At 43.0% G+C, this 23752-nt stretch overlaps 4 protein-coding genes across 10 annotated transcripts in view; 3 read left to right on the forward strand and 1 right to left on the reverse strand.

Moving 5' to 3' along the window:
* The window catches only part of LOC118278720 (alpha-centractin), an 800945-nt gene that overhangs the window by 615973 nt on the left and 161220 nt on the right, over positions 1 to 23752 (forward strand). The gene's annotated exons all lie outside the window — the stretch shown is intronic.
* The window catches only part of LOC118279032 (synaptic vesicular amine transporter), a 418685-nt gene that overhangs the window by 233713 nt on the left and 161220 nt on the right, over positions 1 to 23752 (forward strand). The gene's annotated exons all lie outside the window — the stretch shown is intronic.
* LOC118279015 (programmed cell death protein 4) overlaps positions 1 to 23752 on the reverse strand; it is a 102783-nt gene that overhangs the window by 37224 nt on the left and 41807 nt on the right. The window lies entirely within an intron of this gene.
* Positions 1026 to 23752, forward strand: part of LOC118278608 (mannosyl-oligosaccharide glucosidase) — a 28030-nt gene continuing 5303 nt past the window's right edge. The window contains exons 1-10 of the mRNA XM_050703477.1: positions 1026 to 1377; positions 2865 to 3015; positions 3594 to 3771; positions 5063 to 5222; positions 9095 to 9243; positions 9784 to 9971; positions 10643 to 10798; positions 11100 to 11248; positions 11827 to 11999; positions 22554 to 22684. Coding sequence (XP_050559434.1) covers positions 1158 to 1377; positions 2865 to 3015; positions 3594 to 3771; positions 5063 to 5222; positions 9095 to 9243; positions 9784 to 9971; positions 10643 to 10798; positions 11100 to 11248; positions 11827 to 11999; positions 22554 to 22684 — 1655 coding nt within the window. The 5' untranslated portion in view covers positions 1026 to 1157. The remainder of the gene's footprint in view (positions 1378 to 2864; positions 3016 to 3593; positions 3772 to 5062; positions 5223 to 9094; positions 9244 to 9783; positions 9972 to 10642; positions 10799 to 11099; positions 11249 to 11826; positions 12000 to 22553; positions 22685 to 23752) is intronic.

Below are 23752 nucleotides of genomic sequence, written 5' to 3' on the forward strand. Positions count from 1 at the left end.
TTGAACGAAATAAAACGCATCAAATGAAATGTCATATCGCCCCACGTATTGATGTTGAGGGATGTATCAATGTTACTAAATTATCGAATTTCAAATATTACGATTCGACTAAAAAATCCAATGATTGTTTTAGTAAATAAAAATCGTTTATAACCTAATAATTGATCTTAAATTTTATATGTTTAAAGCGATAGTATAACAGTAATCTTCTTATATTGCAAAGGAATACCTTTAAGCAATAGCTTAAGCGTAATTATAGAACACCTAACTTAAGCGTATAAGAACGCTAAAAAAGTTATTTTAGATTTTGTTTGTGTTACCAAAAATATTACAGTACTGTAAGTACTAAAAGTAGTAAAATTTATATTACTTTTATGAATGAAAGTGATCCGATCACCTTCAGGTAGCATCCCCAATGAACCTAAACGGACTTTGTTTTCATAATGTCTTCGTTTTTATTTGTAAATAACGTAAAAAACACGAAACAATGGGAATAATAGGATCTCTGAGCTACCTGAGTTAGAACAATAAACTTAAATATAGGATCTGTTATCGATTTTAACTCTGTTTTAATAGCCAACGGTAAAGAACTAACTTGGTGACGGGATAGTACACTTTTAAAATAGACAACTAGTTGTATCATAATTATTTGTGTGTGTGACAAATGTTTTATTTTCTGCATCATCTGCATGGAGTAATACCTTAATTTTGCCTATCCTATCTTTAAGGTTTTTATCATCATTATCATGTAAATGACACATACTTCTAATGAGTAAGGATATTAATCATCTAGATATCATGCCGCCCATTCATTATTTTTATTTTTTAGGTAATTATATTATAGAAAGTAGTTTAATATAACTTTAACTGTAAAATGTATTGGCTTAAGCTATAAAACTATGCGTTTTTTTACTAATTAATAATAATTCTTATTAATCCGATATCCATTCATATCAATTCAACATTCGACTAACAATTAATCCCATTTCACTAAAACTCCCACATCACTAAACCCAGAACGAAATGTCAAACGCGCTCGCTTATTGACGATCGCAAATCGGCAACCACGAACGCCGATAAAACAAATTAAATGAACTTAGAAATAAATTAAAAAACAAATAGTGTCAATTAGAAGTACATATTGTAAATTAGTTGTAATGAAGATGGTGAGGCATAGAAAGGTAGTTTCGCTTAAAACAGATAAAGATGCCAGTAGTAGTTCGGGTTGTAGTGAGTCTTCAATCGGCAGTAGGACTTTTAAGTTCCTCTCTGTGTGGAAAACCGGCGTTGGATGCGTTTGTTTTTTAATTGCCGTGTATATAAGCACTCTAGGCTACCTAGAAACACGCGTTAACACGCCGTTTGATGACGATAAGGTGAGCAAAATGTTGTGTTAATTTTTACGTATTTTATTTTTGAATAGGTAATGTTATGTTATTTATGCAGCTGTAATATTTACACCTTTAACGTGTCAGTGACGTGAAAATTGTATTAGTATGGTGTTGTCTCACAGGCTAATGTTTACAAAGTATAATTTAGAAGAAAATTGCATTTGAATGATATAAATAAGCATTGTTATTTAACTATTGTAATAATAATAATAAGACCGCAAATGGAAAAAAAAAACATTACAAAAAACACAACTCACAACAAGGAAATTAATTTAATCAGCTTTTATTATTAATTTGCAATGATTTTTGTTTTGCTTCAATTAATTCGGATAATGTGGTTCAGTGGTATCTTAGAACCACCTTTGTTTATCTCTTATTAGATTAGCTTTAATCTCATTTACAATGGTTTTACATTGTTATCTTAGTTATGTAAACAATGCACCACGAACATCATGTAACAGTCTACTGCTTTAAAATTGGCAGTCAAATGTTGTTTCACCCTACAAGTCTGCAAATGAGACATAACTACTCATACATTCAGGGTTCTGATTTATCAGAGAATGCTGCTGCCTACACATTTGACAGATACCATCTGTCAAATGTGTAGTCATTTATTTACTTATTTATTTAGTAGAAAAATATGCATAATTATACAGTTAAAGTGTTGAAAAATGATAACAAAGAAAAAAAAGTACAATATCTTGTTTCATGAACACACACATTTAAACCGTTTAAACCAGTTGGTCGGATTATGCGGTTTAAATCAAATATTAAGGCTTAATTATCCACCTGATATACAGTCATATAGCTAGTGCTATGAAGATGTAATAGCTAAGCTGTGAAACATGTGACCTTTGCCACTGATACTAAGCTATGTAGATGTTCGAGAAAGATGAAGATGTTTCAACGCAAAGTGGCTGTGCGAATACGAATGAACAGATGCATGCGCAGCTTGAGTATCCGATGTATCGATAGTATGGAAACATCCAAATTGCATCTACAGTTTACATCCATAGCATGTCCATAGCACTTGCATCTTTCATATAAAAAACATAGCTTAGCTGAGTCTGTTTCAACCAATGCTATGTGTAAAATGCATTAATGATTGGTAGAAGCCAAACTCATCCACGCAATGTAGCATAGCACATCTTTGGTAATCTCTCTCTGGCCTCTAAGCTATGTAGCTGTCTTGTTTTTATGGAACACGCTGTAAACGGCATACGGATCACCTGATGGTAAGCAATCGCTGCTGCCCGTGGACGCTTTAAACACCAGAGGCGTTACAAGTGCGTTGCCGGCCTTTTTAGGAATTTAAGGGTTGTTGGGGAATTGGGCCTCCGGTAACCACAATGCAAGTGTTGTTTCACCACAATTATCGGTGAGGCTCATGGTATCACTCTGGTCGAGCCGGCTCATTCGTGCCGAAGCATGGCTCTCATCACACATTAATTAAAATTACATTTCATTCCAGGTTGGTAAAAGACACAGGTCTGCAAGTTGCGGACAGGTACTGGGGCACGTATAGACCTGGCGTCTACCTCGGTCTGAAGAGCAGGGAGCCTCGGTCTCCTGTGTTTGGTATCATGTGGTATGAGCTAGCTGCGGCTACGCATAAGGGGATACGGTGAGTTTTACTTATTTATTTAACTAAAATAGCTTTATTTTTAGGGTGGAAAATGCGGAGACGGATCACCTGATGGCAGCAGTCAGCGCCGCCTAAGCGTTCATGATCACTTGCAACACCTGAGGACTTAAAAGTACATAATATGTTGCTAGCCTTTAAGCCTTTATAAGATCGTTTCGGTTCTGAAATTTCTATGCGAGTAAGTGTGGAAGAGCGATTGTTCCTTACTAATGGGCCGGCGCTCACCATTAGACGTACAATATTGGACATGCAATGATTGAATGAATGAAAAAAGTCATATCAGATTTTTTCATTTCATCATCACGTTGCCCCTCATTAGGCCTTCCCCTTGTCGTGGGTGCGTTTACAAACATATAATTTCACATGCACATGACACTCTGACATGACGCGAAACACCAAAGAGTTGCTCCGTGCGGTCTTCGAACCCGCTACACGTTACGCGGCAGCTGGTTGCCCAGCCACCGCGCCAACCGTGCGTTATTCATGATATTGTAACTTTCGCATGATAAACGAGGCTACATAATTTCTTAATAATAATGCGTACTTATACATTCCAGCCACTGGTGCGACCAGAACGACAACCTAGACACGTACGGCTGGCTGCGCCACGATGGAGTCACGTTCGGGGAGCAGCTGATTGTGGACAAGCCCCACAACATCACCACCTCCTTCATCAAGACCCCTGGAGGCGAACACGGGGGTCACTGGACGGCGCGGATCAATGTTACTACTAAGGTAAGGGGTTATGATCCCCTCTCGCGCCCGGCACTGGTCCAGGCCATGGTGCGGAGCGAGGGAGACTGGGATGCCGTCTCCTCCTTCTGCGAAGCAGTCTTGCCAGCTAAGGAGGAGGCAGGGCGCGTGAGGGAACAAACCTCCTCACGCCCCAGCCGACGCGAAAGACACTCCGGGCGTCGGGGATCGCGGGACGATCTCCGGCCACCGTAAGTGCGGGTCTGCGGACGGTGAGCAAGGGTAGCTCACCGCCCGAACAGAACCAGACACGTGCGTACGGCGCGTCGCGTTCCGCGCGCGCCTCAAAGAGCCATCAGACCACCACAGATGGGGCCCAGTAGGGCTGATGCCCGATCCGGAGCTGCGGACAACGTAAAAGGTTACCGGGGCTCCGGCTCGAAAAGCAGGCGAAGGAACGCGAAAAAAAAGGTTGACTAGTCAAATATAAGTCTGACTTCTCCTCTAATAATGCCTCTGATTTATTTCGGCCGGATCCAAGACAGTCATTCATGATCCCTGGGACCCGGGACTTCAGTGTTCCGGTGTTTTCATGTTTGGATCTACTGTAGATTTTGCAATTGGAGTTGCAGCGGTTTGACTGAGGTTATGTATGGTTTATCTCATAAAAATATATAGCTACAGTCCTAAAGTCACGAATGGGTCGGCTCGACCGGAGTAATACCACGGCCTCACAGAAAACCGACGTGAAACAACGCGTGCGTAGTGCTTCGGGTGTCCATGGGCAATCAGCAACGCCCGTGGTCAACACCAAAATAGTTACAAGTGCTTTTTCTATAAGACCGTAGTATCACTCGGTCGAGCCGGCCCAGCAGTGCCGAACCATGGCTCTCCCACACGTTTTAACTTATTTCATCGTCCTACTCTTGTTTTGTATTTTACTGTATAAGTGAGGTTACTGGATGTAGACCCAATCTCTCCTACACCCAAATCCCTAATTCCCCCGAGAGGCCGACAAGGCACGTATAAAGGTTGGCAGATAACTTGGCAAGATTTTGTTATCATTTTTTTTCAAGAAAATTACTTTATTATCTAAAAATACGCGGACGCGGACGTTCCTAGTCGCGCAACGGCCGCGTCTGCGCACGAGCTTGTGAGGATCAACTGTGGATTGGCGGAACTTTCTTAGTTTAAAAAAAAAGTGCCACTCCCTTCGCGCCGAAGACTATAATGCCTCTGGTGTTTCAAGTGTCCATATACGATGCCGATTGCTTACCATCAGGTGATCCGTCTCGCTCGTTTACTCACTTATCAATTTTGTTTTTTCTTCCAGGCTAACGCCAAAGTACCATTCGTACTAATCTGGTACGCAGCACTAGACGAGTCCTTGGGCCCTGCCGCCCCCCATTCAAGACTGTGGTATGAAGACGGCTCCATCTTAGGCCATACTCCTCAACTGCACAACTTCAGAATTAATTTGATACCTCAACAAGGTAAGTGTCATAATAAGGTTTTATTACACACATAATTTGACTGCACGGTTGGTGCGGTGGAAAAAAGAAAAGGGCGCATTTTCATTAGTCGTTAGCGTCCGCATGCGGGGTGCGGGAGATTTTGTAAACGCATGCCATAGAGCCCGCATGCGGGGAACCGTTTTCATTGGTCGTTAGCGCCCGTATGCTAGATACGAGAGATTTCTATAACGCATTTATTTATTTATAATTAATATGTTAACACGGTTTAACAAACCGATTTACATTAACATACACAAAAAATATAATTGAAAGCAAAAACATAAAAAAAGACATCACAATATATTTGGTAAAACAAAAACGAAAAACAATCAACAATAATACTATTGCACAATACACTTTTAATAGCAATGTAACCATGTTTTGTATTGTGAATCTGATTGGAAAAGAGTAACCTATGGAGTTTCTTGCTCGTTCTTCTCCATATAGTCCATTGAAATGTTACATGAGCTTTACATTTTTTAGAGGATGCAATTTTATTTTTTGATCATGTAGGGGGGTCAATAGAAGCTTAACTTGAAGTTTGTGGGGTCGCCACCCTTGTCCCCGGCCGCCATCTTGGAAAAAGGGATGGAAACACTTTTTTTGCTATATCTCGGAAACTATGCATCGTAATAAAATTTTTAAAATCATAATTTGTAGAAAATTATTTTGCCTACAAATATGTTTATATACCTTTTTGCCCTAAATTAACAATTAAAGAAGTTATAAGTAAAAAAGTGAAAAATTTTTAATAAAATTTTCTTTTTTGCTCTATAACTTTTTTTTACATTTTATAAATAAATGACTTCAGACCAATCTTGTAGAATATTTTTCGAGAAAATTTTTCCCTACAACTGTTTTCAATTTCATTCATTAGAAACTCAGTTACAGCGCTCCGAAGTTAACCGGGTTCGTCAAATTAGTCCAGTCAAACAAGCTTAAATTAGGTAAGAATCTCGGAATGCGAGATGACCAGCTGTAAGTTTGTATATACTTGTATATTGATCCCCTAAAACTTGTCTCCAAACCATGGTATATATGGTAGGGTGTAAGCAACTCTTAAAATTCAGGGTCAAAGGTCCCAAAAATCGTTTTTTGCGGTTTTTTGGAAATACCTCATTTCCTTTGAGTTTTTGGTAGTTGTATTCATTATTAATATTGTAGAATACAAAATTCTCTACAACTTTTGTCAAATTTTTTTTTATATGCTGAATTTAAATTTTTAAATTTTTTTTCACCATATAAAAAAAACATATATACCATGGTTTGGAGACAAGTTTTAGGGGATCAATATACAAGTATATACAAACTATTAGCTGGTCATCTCGCATTCCGAGATTCTTACCTAATTTAAGTTTGTTTGACTGGACTAATTTGACGAACCCGGTTAACTTCGGAGCGCTGTAATTGAGTTTCTAGTGAATGAAATTGAAAACAGTTGTAGGGAAAAATTTTTCTCGAAAAATATTCTATAAGATTGGTCTGAAGTCATTTATTTATAAAATGTAAAAAAAAATTATAGAGCAAAAAAGAAAATTTTATTAAAAATTTTTCACTTTTTTACTTATAACTTCTTTAATTGTTAATTTAGGGCAAAAAGGTATATAAACATATTTGTAGGCAAAATAATTTTCTACAAATTAAGATTTTAAAAATTTTATTACGATGCATAGTTTCCGAGATATAGCAAAAAAAGTGTTTCCATCCCTTTTTCCAAGATGGCGGCCGGGGGACAAGGGTGGCGACCCCACAAACTTCAAGTTAAGCTTCTATTGACCCCCCCAACATGATCAAAAAATAAAATTGCGTCCTCTAAGAAATGCATTATTCGGCCCTCAAATTGTAACATTTCAATGGACTAATAGGAATCTACACTTTGGAACGAGCAAATAGAGCAACTAGAGGACTGACCGACAGACAGACGTTATTAATATTATTATATTTGCTTTGACGTTCAAAAGTGCCTTCCTGGTCTAATTGAAATAAATAATTTTGACTTTGACTTTGAATAGAATAGATCGTTCGATCGTTTTCATTGGTCGTTAACGTACGCATGCGCATGGCAAGGGCGTAGCTAGCGCCGCATCTGCCGTATTAATTATACGGGGTAACGGTCTACAGGGGCCCCAAACATAAGCTCCCTGTTAAGGTAAGTTTTGAGGCTTGAGAGACAGGACGGAAAAAGTAACTACAGTAGAAACTCGATTATCCGGCTCCCGGTTATACGGATTCGCGATTATCCGGACTACCGACTCATTATATTAAAATTATCTACAAGTCGAATTTATGCAAGTATGAACATGTCATGCATCTAATCTAAGAAGATGTATCTCATAATAATTATTAATAAACATTGATTTTCATTCATATGTGTTTGTTGTTTTTAATAAATACATAACATCGTATGTACAACATAATATGTATACACAAAATTCGCTTTTCTTCGTACATACATACATATATAACCTCACGCCTGTCTCCCATGGGGGTAGGCAGAGACAATGGAACGCCAATTGCCACGCTTTTCTTCGTAAATTCGATTATCCGGATTTTCGATTATCCGAATGCCTAACGACGATAATTAGTCCGGTTAATCGAATTTCTACTGTACATGATTTTCTCCCACCAAAAAAAGAAAAAAGGGGGTCCCAAACAAACATTTATAAGGGGCCCTGCCAAAATACGCTACGCCACTGGCGCATGGTAAGACCCCTTACGCAATGAATCGACCAAGTTATCGACCGATGAATAACATTGGTGGTTAGCTCGCATGCGTGCAGTCCTCGCATTCGGGCTAACGACCGACTTATCGTCCAATGGAAATGCGCCCTTAAGGTAATGATGGTAGAATAGAATACATTATTTTGTGAAATCTATACTTAATTAATATTATAAAGCTGAAGAGTTTGTTTGTTTGTTTGTTTGATTGTTTGAACGCGCTAATCTTCAGAACTACTGGTCCGATTTGAATAATTCTTTTTGTATTGAATAGTGCATTTATCGAGGAAGGCTATAGGCTATAAAACATCACGCTATGACTAATAGGAGCCAAGCAGAACGGGTGAAACCGCGCGGAAGTAGCTAGTACTTCATAAAATTTCGCACGCGGGTGCTTTCGAATAATCAGTTGTTAGCAGCGAGGCGCCCGCGTTATAGGAAGACTAGTAACTAGGAAACTAGGACCTTTACGCGCGCGTGCTAATGAAATTTTGTTATTGTGATAAAAATAAAACTAATGAGTATACAAAAAAAGTTTCTTTAGGAAAGTTGTTTGTAATCATGAGTACAATCACGTGTTTAAATATCGTTCACTAATTACCAGTCACCCTATTTATGGAAAGATGCGTGCTATGGATGGCTTCCCTACTATCGATACATCGCATACTCGAGCTGCGCATCTTCCTCGCAAAACTACATAGCTTAGTATCAGTGGAAACGATCACATAGTTTCACAGCTTAGCTATTACATCTTCGTAGCATAACTACATAGCATATGACTGCACGCACGATTGGTGCGGCTGGGAAACCGGCTGCCGCGCAACGTGTAGCGGGTTCGATTCCCGCACGGAGCAACTCTATGTGTGATCCACAAATTGTTGTTCCGGGTCTGGGTGTGATGTGTATGTGAACTTGTATGTTTGTTAACGCACCCACGACACAGGAGAAAATCTTAGAGTGGGACAACGATTTTAACAAAAAAAAAAAACTTTATTGTAACTTTCGTGAGACATACTAAATTAATTATTATGTTATCAGCTTACTCACGTATTCCTCGTCAAACAAATACGTGAGTAAGCCGATAACATAATAATAAAAAAGATACTGGTGGAAATGCACAAAATTTTTTTCAGGAAAACTCCTCCACACTTCATACTCCGAAGCGAATGCACCAGGGCTTCATCTCCTAAAGGAGAAGCTCTATTCTTTACTGAAGATCGAAAGACATTCCATGTTTGGGAAGCTAGCAGTGCTTGGGGCTGATGATGAGTTGCATATTAAGGTAAGTACCTAGTAAACTAGTTTCTACCAGCTGCTTTGCCCGCAATCCCGTGGGATAAAAAGCCTATGTGATATCATTAGAACTTAAAACGTGATTTTTACCATGTTTATTAGTTTTTGCGCTTATGTGTTATTCCAGACGATAATCTAACCGTGTATAAAATTTTATCTCGATATCTGCAGCCGTTTTGACGTTTTGCATTTATAATATTAGTACGATTTATAAAACCTCACGCATTTTATCCCCGAAAGGGCAGAGGTGCACATTACAGCACGTAATGCCGCTATACAATGTACACCCACTTTTTACCATTTATGTTATAAGTCCCATGTAATAGGGGGTGAGCCAGTATTACCATATTATACTTAGCAAAATTCCAAACTCCGTGCTACTACTGAGAAATTTTCGAAAAACCGAAAAAAGCCCAGTAATTTTTTGCTCGACACGGGAATCTAACCCGAATCCCCTTGCCCGGCAGTCGCATTTGCGACCACTCGACCAACGAGGCAGTCTTTAAATTATTACTATTTTTCTTTACAGGAAAAAGACATCAACTTTGTACCAATACAGATGCTAGTAGAGACACCGTTTTGTGTAGACATTGTGTACACGACCGAGGATCTCTCCACACCCCCCCTTAAGGGGGAGAAGTACGCCAGAGTTCTGGAAGAGAAGAAGACAGAGTTTGATTCAGAGTTTGAATCGAAATTCAGATTGGATGAAAAAGGGTAAGTGTTTTATACTACTGCGCCAGAACCCATTCTAGAAAGCCAGCCGTATGTGCCCTCACTAAGTCTTCATATTTAGGTTCCCGGCTGCTTCAATTTTACGATGACTTTCTTGTTTTAGGGATGTTTCATTTCATATAATTATGTTATATAAGAAACGCAGTCGTGTTTTTTAGTTTTTTAAATTACCTTTTTAATTTTTTATGTTCTCAAATTGAATTAACTGGTCCGGGGTATGAAATGTCTTCACTATTGTAATCTTCAAACACAACACTACCTCCCATTGAAGCCGTGGCAGATCCTTTTAGAACACCTTATATTTATTACACCTTATTAAATTCAAGAAATCGAACATCAAAATTAGGTGGATATAGGTACTAGGCGATCAGAATTACAGAAGAAATGTTTCGTAATTAGCGAGTGACCCCTGTAGTGTTGTGACACGTTTGTATGATTTATAAAATCAAGAACCATGCGACACCAAGTATTTGGTACAATTTTTTTTTTAAACGTATTTTGAGCTGAAACTTTGTGTAGAGATTCTATTCAACCTGTATTCTTCAGTGCTTCTTGATGTATATGGGTATTTTGTTACACGCTGTATAAGTGGGTTATAAGTTCCTGATATGGTTTGAAGTTTAAAACACACAATATTACTTTTTCTCCACCAGTTACCCACCAGAGGACGTGGCAATAGCCAGGGCGGCGTTATCCAACATGATCGGGGGGATTGGATACTTCTTCGGCGCTGGGCGAGTCCAATCCCAGTATACCAGGGAACCAGTGCCTTACTGGAGGGCGCCGCTGTATACTGGCGTGCCTAGCAGGTAAGATTTTTATGGTATAAGCCGGTAAACGAGCAGACGGATCACCTGATGGTAAGCAATCGCCGCCGGCTTTTTGGGGGTAAGGAAATTAAAGGTTGTTGGGGAATCGGGGATTGGGAAGATTGCCTCCAGAATCGGGGAGAAGATTGGAGGTAATTGGGTCTCCGGTAACCTCACTCACACAACGCAAGCGTTGTTTCACGTCGGTTTTCTGCTCGGCCGTGGTATCACTCCGGTCGAGCCGGCCCATTCGAGCCGAAGCATGGCTCTCCCACACTTATAAGAGCTTTGCGTATTCCAGGTCATTCTTCCCCCGTGGTTTCCTCTGGGACGAGGGTTTCCATGGTCTTCTGATCGGACGCTGGTCTCCAGACATACAGATGGATATCGCTGCTCATTGGATGGATCTCATCAATGTTGAAGGCTGGATTCCTAGGGAGCAGATCTTGGGTGAGTTGGAAAATTGTATTATTTAGGTGGATGGATCACCTGATGGTAAGCAATCGGCACTAGAGGAGTTACAAGTGCGTAGTTGGTCCTTTGGCGGATAACATCGAAGGGATTAGGAATTGAAGGATGAGTATCAGATAATTTCTTTTTTTATGGTATAAGCCGGTAAACGAGTAGACAGATCACCTGATGGTAAGCAATCGCCGCCGCCCATGGACACATGAAACACCAGAGGCGTTACAACTTTACAAGTGCGTTGCCGGCCTTTTAGGGGTTAGGAATTTAAGGGTTGTTGGGGAATCGGGGATTGGGAAGATTGGGAAGTGGGGTAATTTGGCCTTCGGTAACCTCACTCACACAACGCAAGCGTTGTTTCACGTCGTTTTTCTGTGAGACCGTGGTATCACTCTGGTCGAGCCGGCCCATTCGTGCCGAAGCATGGCTCTCCCACATTGAGTGATTGAGTAACAAACATACAGACATTCACATTTATAATATTTGTAAGATTTAACTGTCAGTTAAACTAACAGCAACTTTATCAGGCAATTTAATACTAATTTTTAACTTTCACCTACCAGGAGCGGAGGCGTTAGCAAGAGTACCAAAAGAATTCGTAGTACAAAGCAACGCGGCGGCCAACCCACCAATGTTGTTGATCCAGCTCGCGCACTTCGTGAAGATACGGCCGGAGCTCTTCGTTACTGGTTCTAGACATCGCGCGACTTTGGACAGAATGTTCAGTCGATTGCAGGTGAGTGAATGAAGCTCTTACTGTGTTATGGGCGCCTGGTACTTTCGCTGTAGAATGGCTGAAGAAAAATCATAAATGGTCGAGATTTTTGGTTTACCAAAGAAAGAGAGCGTTACTTTGTCCTATTCTCTATCTCTGTATAATATTGCATAGTTCGTTAGTCTGGGTACACGACACCCACGGGTGTCGTGTACCCACACGACACCCACTGGAATAGTAGGTATGTTCTAAACATTTCGCGACTTTGGATAGAATGTTCAGTCGGTTGCAGGTGAGTGAATGAAGCTCTTACTGTATTATGGGCGCCTGGTACTTTTGATCGAAGACTAATGAAGAAATTGGTTGAAATTTTTGGTTTATCAAAGAGCTTTCTGCCTACTTCTTCTACCTCTGTCTAATGATTGTCTGGGTCCTGTCCTGGGTATATGACACCCGCGAGAAGAGTAGGGGTGGTGAAAAATTAAATAAGTCGTATAAGTTCATACATTGGTAGTAATAATTAGGCTACCAACCAATGTTGTTGACCCCTCTCGCCCACTTCGTGAAGATACGGCCGGAGCTCTTTGTTACTGGTTCTAGACATCGCGCGACTTTGGACAGAATGTTCAGTCGATTGCAGGTGAGTGAAGGAAGCTCTTACTGTATTATGAGAGCCTGGTACTTTTGCTGTAGAACGGCTGAAGAAAAATGTAGGAAAATGGTGGAGATTTTTGGTTTATGTAGGGACACTCACATATACACTTATGTAAACATTGTGCATGGCTGTGTGTGTGGGGCGTCATATTCATGTTCCTATGCCTTTATTAAATATTAAACTCTGATTCAGTCTCCGCGTAACGGTGTACCGGGTTAGACTTGTATGTAATAATTACCTGTATCCTTAGTGAACAATATAATATTTTATTCGGGAGTTGAACTTTTATTTATCATAGACTGAACCTAAAGTTTACCAAAGAAAGAGCGCTCGCTGTTTTGTCCTATTCTCCAACCTCTATAGATTGTTAGTCTGGGTATGCGACACCCACGGGAAGAGTAGGGTTGGTGAATGGTGACATTAAAATAGGTCGTAAGTATAAAGAGTTCGTACATTCAAGTTAGGCTACCTACCAGTATTGTTGACCCTCTCGCGCACTTCGTGAAGATACGGCCGGAGCTCTTTGTTACTGGTTCTAGACATCGCGCGACGTTAGATAGAATGTTCAGTCGATTGCAGGTGAGTGCGTGAAGCTCTTACTGTGTTATGAGCGCCTGGTACTTTTGATCGAATGACTGATTCTAGACATCGCGCGACTTTGGATAGAATGTTCAGTCGGTTGCAGGTGCTCTTATTGTATTATGGGCGCCTGGTACTTTCGCTGTAGAACGGCTGAAGAAAATGAGAAAAATAGTTGAGGAAAGAGCGCTGCTTTATATTTATTATGCCTATTCTCTATCTCTATCTAACAATGTACCATTCGTTAGTTTGGGTATATTACATTACACCCACGAGAAGAGTAGGGGCACAAATGCAAAACTATGTCAGTACAAAGCAACCCACCGATGTTGTTGACCCCGCTAGCCCACTTTGTGAAGATACGGCCGGAGCTCTTCGTGACTGGTTCTAGACATCGCGCTACTTTGGATAGAATGTTCAGTCGGTTGCAGGTGAGTGAATGAAGCTCTTGCTGTGTTATGGGCGCCTGGTACTTTCGCTGAAGAAAAATTATAAATGATTGAGGTTTTTGTTTTACCAAAGAAAGAGAAGCGCTACTTTGTTCTATTCTCTTTCTCTTTCTAATAAGGCATAGCTCATTAGTCTGGGTATACGACACCCACTGGAATAGTAGGTATGTTCTAAACATCGTGCTACTTTAGCACAGACGTTAGATAGAATGTTCCGTCGGTTGCAGGTGAGTGAATGAAGCTCTTGCTGTATTATGGGCGCCTGGTACTTTCGTAGAATGGTTGAAGAAAAATGGCGAGATTTTTGGTTTACCAAAGAAAGAGCGCTCGCTGTTTTGTCCTATTCTCCATCTCTGTAGATTGTTAGTCTGGGTATGCGACACCCACGGGAAGAGATGAATAAAACCTTTGTAAGTACAAAGCGACCCACCAATGTTGTTGACCCCGCTCGCGCACTTCGTGAAGATACGGCCGGAGCTCTTCGTGACTGGTTCTAGACATCGCGCCACTTTGGACAGAATGTTCAGTCGGTTGCAGGTGAGTGAATGAAGCTCTTACTGTGTTATGGGCGCCTGGTACTTTTGATCGAAGACTAATGAAGTCAATTGGTCAACATTTTTGTTTTATGGTACGAGAGCTAGCAACGTCGAAAAAACAAGCATTTCAAGAAGGCCAGTTTTTAGATATATTATGCCTCTCAGTCTCCCAGACATCATACGGGCTATCTGGCACCTGGTAGTCGTTGCGTTCATCAGTGCGCATCGCATTTGTACAGGTAAAATTTCAATTTTTCAAACCATTTCAAGAAGTTATTTTTTATTATTATTATTTTTATTGAACTTAGAGTAACATGAATTTCTTATTGCCAGGCATTTTTCATGTTGTTTAAGGTCTGCCAGGCGCCAATTTTGAATTCAAAAAAAAATTTTTTTCAAATCATTTTAGTATGGCTGAAATTTTAGTATGATGTTATTTAAGTAAGAAAAGACCCAAAATTAATTTGCCAAGCAGTTATTCGGTTGTTAACCTTCAGCCAGACCGATCTAAAACTGAAAAATGATGTAGTATCATTTCGCTTGGTCTAGAAATATTTGTCGAACGAATTACAGAGAAAGGGATTAAACAACCGGCCAAGTGCGAGTCGGACTCGCCCATGAAGGGTTCCGTAGCAGCAAGTAGACGACTAAAGAAAAAAGTTATAAAATAACTTGGTTTTACATTGTGCTTTTATGAACGACAAAGTTATATTTGTGGTTTTGGAAAATGTTTTATTTCTTAAAAACTAATAATGGTATCTCGTTCAAACCAATTTTAGTTGAAACATTTTATTGAAATGTATAGCATATATTTTTTTTAATTTCCTCACTCTCTTATTTTAAAAGTTAGAGGGGGGTACACTCATTTTTCCACTTTGGAAGCGTCTAACTTTCAAACGATTGATTTTGACGAAAAATGTCTTTAGGAAGCTTAATGTATTTTTTAAAGACCTATCCATAGACACCCATCACGGATATGTTAGCTGAAAATATTTTTTTTAAATCGGTTCCATGTATGGAGTGGCCCCCTTAAATTTTTATCGGCTTACTCACGTAACTGTTTGACGAGGAACTCGACTAGTTTCTAGCCATGCTAGAAGCTCATCTTCAACTTTAGTCGAGTTCCTCGTCAAACAGTTACGTGAGTAAGCCGATAACATAATAATTAACCTTAATTTTCATGTAACCATTCAATTTTATGTTTATTTTTATACTTGAGATATCTTAATTTTGTACAAAAATAAATTAGTATTTTGATACCGTATTAATTTACGAATTAATTTGATAGTTTTTAGGGTTTCGTAGCCAAATGGTAAAAATCGGAACCCTTATAGATTCGTCATGTCTGTCTGTCCGTCTGTCTGTCCGTCCGTCCGTATGTCACAGCCATTTATTTCCCAAACTGTTGGGCCTACAAAGTTGAAACTTTGTAGGTTGATGTGTTTCGGTAACCGCTATTCGAATTTTGAATAAAAATTAATAAATTTAAAAATTTAAGGGGGCCACTCCATACATGGAACCGATTTAAAAAAAAATTATTTTCAGCTAACATATCCGTGATGGGTGTCTATGGATAGGTCTTTAAAAAATACATTAAGGTTCCTAAAGCCATTTTTCGTCAAAATCAATCGTTTGAAAGTTAGACGCTTCCAAAGTGGAAAAATGAGTGTACCCCCCTCTAACTTTTAAAATAAGAGAGTGAGGAAATTAAAAAAAATATATGCTATACATTTCAATAAAATGTTTCAACTAAAATTGGTTTGAACGAGATACCATTATTAGTTTTTAAGAAATAAAACATTTTCCAAAACCACAAATATAACTTTGTCGTTCATAAAAGCACAATGTAAAACCAAGTTATTTTATAACTTTTTTCTTTAGTCGTCTACTTGCTGCTACGGAACCCTTCATGGGCGAGTCCGACTCGCACTTGGCCGGTTGTTTAATCCCTTTCTCTGTAATTCGTTCGACAAATATTTCTAGACCAAGCGAAATGATACTACATCATTTTTCAGTTTTAGATCGGTCTGGCTGAAGGTTAACAACCGAATAACTGCTTGGCAAATTAATTTTGGGTCTTTTCTTACTTAAATAACATCATACTAAAATTTCAGCCATACTAAAATGATTTGAAAAAAATTTTTTTTTGAATTCAAAATTGGCGCCTGGCAGACCTTAAACAACATGAAAAATGCCTGGCAATAAGAAATTCATGTTACTATAAGTTCAATAAAAATAATAATAATACATAAAAAATAACTTCTTGAAATGGTTTGAAAAATTGAAATTTTACCTGTGTAATGGTTGTACAAAAGTTTATTATTTTATAATTATACAGTTAGTGACAATCACATAGGTAACACACAGACAGCAGTTATACAGTTCAACACAATAATCTAGGTACAAGGTAGGGCGCCGCGCGACGCAGTCGCGCACGCATGTGCTTTCACTACGGGCGTGTAGGGCCGACTGGCGACGTGAGGAGCGGTGGGAACGCCGCGGCTTGCGTTAGCGCGCGAAGCGCGGAACCGACGCGTCGGATGATATTCTCGTTATAACACAGCACGTAAACGACGCGACGGATGATATTCTCGCTACACACTCCCCCTCTAGTTCGGACATAGCGCCCTCGCGTTCGGACTAGCATCGAATTTACGGGGTCGACCACGCTTGCGCTTCTCACGAACCGGAGACACGATGTCGCCGACGAATGGCGTTAAGTGTGACACATGGTACCGTCCAATGTGTTCAGCTCGCGTAAGTCCCTCGATAACATAAGTGGTGGGACTTACCACTTCCCGAATACGATACGGGCCGTCTCTCCTAGGGATGAACTTCGCGGTTTGTCCACGGCCTGCGTCGTTCATACTCTGCGTCTTTAGGAGGACAAGGTCACCTACCTTATAATCCGGAGGCGTACGTCTACCTTCATCAGCATACTTCTTCCTGATGGACTGGGCCTGCTCATGGACATCCCTGGCATCTAGAAGCGCTGTCGACAACCTACGAAGGTAAGGCGTAATACTCGGTACAAAATTATCATTATCCACGATGGCTTTCATGTCAGCTACGACGTCAGACGGTGCGCGCAGCTCCCTTCCGAAGGTAAGAAAAGCCGGGGAAGATCCCGTACTCGCTGTCACGGCTGAATTCATCGCAAACCTTATAGCTGCGAGATGGCGATCCCAAGAGGCGTGGTCCTTCCCCACCAGAATTGCCAACTGGGGTTTGAGGTCCCGGTTCTTGCGTTCAACGGGGTTGCTTTCCGGGTGGTACAACGGCGTCAAAGACTGTTTGATACCCATCACGTGACATGCCTGTTGCATCACCTCAGCTACGAACTGAACTCCGTTGTCGCTGACCATCCTACGCGGGACTCCAAACCTCAAGAAGACTTCGCCGATTAAAATCTCAGCGCACTCTACGCTGGTGGCGGTCTCCAACGCAAATAACTCAACCCAGTGAGTACACACGTCCTCTATAATAAGAATCCAACGGTTACCTTTAGCCGTCTTCGGCAAAGGTCCAAACAAATCTACTGACACGACCTCGAACCGGCGAGTCGCAGCAGGCGTCTGCAGTAGTCCTGCAGGCTTCTTGTTGTCTGCTTTATAACGCTGACAAGCAGCACAACGTCTAACATAGTCAGCAACGAAGGTTCTCATACCTACCCAAAAGTAGCGAGCTCTGATGCGCTGCAGGGTTCTCTCAACACCGAAATGACCTGCGGTGGGAGCGTCATGGAAGTCAGCAAGGATGCCCTCTCTTTCATGACTCGGTACCACGAGACAAGCGGAGTCAGCGTCGTCAGCCTCGGGTGCACACCGATACAATACTCCATCAGACATCAGATAACCTCGTTCTGACCAGCCCCTCCCCCTAGACGGATCGGAGTCCTCCAGATCCTCTACGATCGTCTTCAGCTCGGGGTCTTTGAGCTGGTTATCACGTACGTCGGCAGGTGCCCTGTGCGGTATATCTACAGTCACTAAGCATACCTCGCATCCACCTGGGTCCTTTTCACAGCAGGCGGGGCGGCTTAGCGCGTCTGCGATCACGTTCACCTTACCGGGGGTGTACTGTATCTGTAAGTTAAAAGCCTGAAGGGTCAATGCCCACCTTGCCAAACGGCCACTGGGGGACTTCAAACTCATCAACCAACGCAAGGGTTGATGATCGGACTTAACGATGACCTCTGACCCTTCGATGTAGCCCCTGAATTTAGTCACCGCCCAGACCACAGCTAGTGCCTCCCTTTCCGTGGTGGTATAGTTGCGCTCAGCTGGTAACAGCAACCGACTGGCGTACTCCACAGGCCTCTCATCAGGGCCCTCCCCCTGCATCAGAACTGCTCCGAGACAGTAACTACTACTGTCGGTATTAAGTGAGAAGGGCTTACTTTCGTCGGCTTGACGGAGTATGGGCGCGGTGACCAGGAGTCTCTTGATATGCTCGAACGCAGCCTGCTGCTCCTCATGCCACCTCCACGAGCTATTCTTCTTGAGAAGGTCAGTTAAAGGCTTCGCGACAGCAGCGTAATTCGGCACAAATCGCCGGAACCAGCTTGACGTAGCTAAGAAACCTTTAAGCTGCCTCTCGTTCTTCGGGGCAGGCATGTCAGCTATGGCTGAGGTCTTCTCCGGGTCTACCTGCAAACCACCGGGTACAATAATGTGCCCCAGGAAACGCACCGAATCACAGGCAAAACAACTTTTCTTGCTGTTAACACGCAGATTAAATTTATCCAGCCTATCGAAGACTGCCTCCAGATCCTCGAGGTGTTGTTCGAAGGTGGGTGACAGAACAATCAGGTCATCTAGGTAGCCTAGGATACTTACCGATCTACCACCACCCCGGGGGTCTGAGGATGTCACAGCGCCGTCACTGGTCTCGAGTGTCCGCGCTGGTACAACCAGGTTCGACCGGAACCGGTCGATCAGTCTCTGGAACGTGGCACCGGAGTTGCGCAATCCCATGGGCATTCTCTTAAACCTGTAGGTGCCAGAGGGCGTAACAAACGCGGTCTTGTCGCGGTCCTCCTCCGCAACACTTACCTGGAAATAGCCAGAATGAAGGTCGAGCGTTGACATGTAGGCGGTGGTCTTCGCGGCATGAAGAACGTCTTCTATGCGCGGCAGTGGGTACCGGTCAGGCTCCGTCACAGCATTGAGCTTGCGGTAATCCACACATAACCGGACTCCACCGTCTTTCTTCTTCACCAACACTACGTTCGCGGCCCACGGCGACTCACACTCCTCTATAACGTCTGCTCGCAGCAGCTTCTCGAGCTCACCGTCCAGCAGCTGCTTCTTACCTGCCGACATCCGGTAGGGTGGTGAGGCGGTAGGCTCCTGCCTCTCGCCTACTCGAATGTGGTGAGTAGCGTAAGATGTAGCTGGTCCCTCGGTGGCGAAGCGCGCAGCCTTAGATATTATAAGCTGGTTGAGCTGCGTCCTCTGAGCAGGTGACAGCTTAGATCCCTCGTTTTCTCTCAGTGCCAGGCCGGTGGTGTTAACCTGCATCAGCTCTGCGTCACTGGTGGACATAAGACTGTAAGAGCGCACAAAGGGTACCTTCACCTTTGTGGAATCTGAAAAGTACCAACAACCACGTTGAAGGTCAAGCAAAATACCAGATTTCGTAATAAAATCTTGTCCGAGAAGCGTCTTATTCTCCGCCCCTGGTATAACAATAAATGTTGTAGGTACAGTACGTCCCTGTACTACAACATTCGTATCGCACAACAACACGTCACGTGTATGTTGGGTCCCGTCGGCCAACCCTATCGTGCGGCGGGCCGATGTAAAACTAGTCCCGTTCTTCAACAAAATAGCATATAAACCGGGGCTAGCTAAGCTTTCGGTAGCGCCGGTATCAAGCACAGCGACACCTGATAACGAAGCCACTTCAATATTTATCGTCGGCTGCGACGTGGAGGAATCGTGTGTATAAACACTTTGGAAACTTACCTTCCCGTCGGCGGCCGCGGCTGGTGCATCTTCTTTGCACTTGCCTTTACAAGTGGGACATTTCGACCGAATAACACCTTCACGACCGCAACCATAACAAGCTAACTCATTACCTTTAGACTTACACTCGTCCATCGTGTGTCCGAAACGTTTGCAGCGTGCACAGCGTGGTCTAACACGTTTAGAAGTCGCGCTACTACTATCTATGTTCGAACTAGAGTCGGACGTAGTCGTTTGAGGGTTAACATTTTTCAACGCAGCCGTTTGCGGGTTAATATTTTTACCGGTCGAGGTTGAAGGGTTATCCTTATCACGTAAATTCGTGTTCGCGGTATTATTGTTAGACGATGTACTAGGTTGGTTCGCTTCGCCCAGCGTCTCCTCTACGTACCTAGCTCTCTCAAGTAGACAGTCGACACTACTTACGCTATCACGCGGAACACGTTTACGGATTCTACGGTGTAACAGGCCATACACTATATCGAGTTGCATTTGTTCTGATAAAGGATATGGTAACCGCGAAATGTTAGCACGCACACGCGAAATATATACGTCGGCACTTTCACTTTGTTGTTCTGTCGCGAATATGTCGCGTAAGACCCTGTGGGCTGGGCGCGCCGCGCCGTACATGAAGCGCAGCCGGCGTAACGCGTCGTCCCAGCTCTCCACCGTAGGTCGCACTCCTCGCCACCACACGGCGGCGTCTCCGGTCAGCAGCATTGGCAGTCCTCGTAACGCGTGGTCGTCTGAGACGCCTGCGCACTCCTTGTATACGAGCACGCTCTCGATGAACGCTTCCACGACGTCGGCGTTGCAGGCGGCTCCATCGAACCGAGCCGTGCATCGGGTAAAGTTGCTCTGCGCAGTGTGCACCGTGTGCACTCCTGCAGCAGGAGGTTGAGTCGACCCCCTCATCACGCTGGCCAGGATCCTAGATAGCTGGTCTTCTGACATTGTGATCATATTCGTATCGCGTCGGTCCGTTGTGGTAGGTGACGCCGCCGCCATGTTGTTGTCCGCGGCGGTTCCCGCCACTCGCGTATCCGTGAACTCTTCGTCACTATCACTACTGCGGTTCTCGATGGCCGTCTGTCCGCGTGTTTTCGGCATCTTCTCGAGACACGACGGTTACAGCCTCGGTACAGTAGGTACACAACAGACTTCAACAGAGCGTGGAATACGTTCGCACTCGCGTAGGTACTTTCGAGCACGAGCCACGAGTTGGGCGCAATTTTGTAATGGATGTACAAAAGTTTATTATTTTATAATCATACAGTTAGTGACAATCACATAGGTAACACACAGACAGCAGTAATACAGTTCAACACAATAATCTAGGTACAAGGTAGGGCGCCGCGCGACGCAGTCGCGCACGCATGTGCTTTCACTACGGGCGTGTAGGGCCGACTGGCGACGTGAGGAGCGGTGGGAACGCCGCGGCTTGCGTTAGCGCGCGAAGCGCGGAACCGACGCGTCGGATGATATTCTCGTTATAACACAGCACGTAAACGACGCGACGGATGATATTCTCGCTACACCTGTACAAATGCGATGCGCACTGATGAACGCAACGACTACCAGGTGCCAGATAGCCCGTATGATGTCTGGGAGACTGAGAGGCATAATATATCTAAAAACTGGCCTTCTTGAAATGCTCTCTCAAAAACGTTGCCAGCGCTTATACTATTATCAAAGAGCTTGTCTGCCTACCTATTTGTACCTCAGTCTAATGACTAGTCTGTTTGTCTGGATCTTTTCCTGGGTATATGACACCCGCGAGAAGAGTAGGGGTGGTGACAATTAAATGTCTTATAGGAGTGCGTACATTTTCGAAATTAGGCTACCAACCAATGTTATTGACCTCGCTCGTTCTCTTCGTAAAGATACGGCCGGAGCTCTTTGTTACTGGTTCTAGACATCGCGCGACTTTGGACAGAATGTTCAGTCGATTGCAGGTGAGTGCGTGAGTGCATGCATGAAGCCCTTGCTGTATTATAGACGCCTGGTACTTTCGCTGTAGAATGGATTAAGAAAAAATAGAAAAATAGTTTAGGTTTTTGATTGCTGTGTTCTCTCTTTCTCTGTCTATAGTTGCTCTGTCCTATTCTCTATCTCTGTCTAATAATGTATAGTTCGTTAGCCTGGGTATACGACACCCACGACAAGAGTAGAGGTGTGGGTGTTGGACAGAACACAATGTTGAGTCGGCAGCTCTGAGTTCTGAGTGTGTTAGTGCGTGAAGCTCTTACTCTGTCATAAGCGCCTGGTACTTTTGATCGAAGAAATTATTACATACGACTATTATTACACCCGCGGGAAGAGTACGGGTGGTCAAACAAATGTATTTTCTTCTGCCTACATTATTTAATCGAGCCATTTCTTTCCAGGCATGGTACCAATGGTTCCAGACTACCCAGAAGGGAGACGAGCCCACCTCCTACAGGTGGAGGGGTCGAGAAGATGATGGGTTGCAGCTTAACCCTAAAACATTGACTTCTGGACTCGATGACTATCCAAGGTAGGTCGTCAGCGTCTTCCACAGCCCAAGACAGTCCACTGCTGGATTATTAGTGTCTAAACACACTATGCCGAACGTACGCGACCGAAGTTCCGCGGCTGATTTTACGTTCCAACGTATTCGGCTGATATGACACACCATAAGTGCCGAACTTACGCGGCAGAAATTCAATTGTGCAATACAGTTCTACAGAATACGTTGCCACCGAATTGCCGCTGAACTTACGCCCGACTGAAGTTCGGCTGTACGCTATAACGCAACGTAATTTCGGCATAATGTGTCGCCAGTAATTCAAATAGCATTGCAGGCGTAATCATGCCGAACTTCGGTCGCGTATCCTCGGCATAGTGTGTTTAGACACTTAGCCTTCTCTACATAAGAAGGCCATAATCTTCTTACTTAGCGAGTCATTGTATTGGCGCCCAAGTCCGGCCCATTGGGGCCCGACGGTTTATAGTTTATGTTTAGAGCGGGGCCCACGATGCGTTGCGGCGCTGGAGCGGTGTTGCTGCGTCGTCTTACATAGAAATATCTGTGGCATGTCATGCTACGTTCACACGCGGGCCGTGCAGCCCAGCAGTCTGCCTGGCGGGTTGCGCGGCATGCAGCCCGTCCCGGGCCGGCGGACATTCAAGCTGTTCACACGCACACCGTCGTGTCAGTCAGTGCCAGAATGGCGAGTAGCGAGGATGTCAGTGTTGTTGCTGCCATATCCTTTGGCTTAACTTGTTTTTATGAATTAAATGACGTAAAAAATAAAACGTTAAATTAAATTATTTAATTAATGAAATTAAACGTTGAATGAAGATCCACTCGTCGCGAAAGCGCGGGAGAGACTGACTGCCCGCGCGCGTGTAAACAGTCACCGGGCGCCCGCACATTCATCCTTTGAACTTTGCCAAAAAACCGACACTTGCCCCAATCGCGGCATTCACGTTCACAGGCGCGTTCACGGGCTCGGGCGTATCGTTTACACGCTCGTGAATGTGAATGTGCACGTTGAACGCGCGGGTCTGAACGTAGCATTACACGATGCACCGGACTTGCAACCACAAGACGAGGCGGGGA

The sequence above is a fragment of the Spodoptera frugiperda genome, chromosome 24 (assembly GCF_023101765.2).
Source record: "Spodoptera frugiperda isolate SF20-4 chromosome 24, AGI-APGP_CSIRO_Sfru_2.0, whole genome shotgun sequence".
Lineage (NCBI taxonomy): Eukaryota > Metazoa > Arthropoda > Insecta > Lepidoptera > Noctuidae > Spodoptera > Spodoptera frugiperda.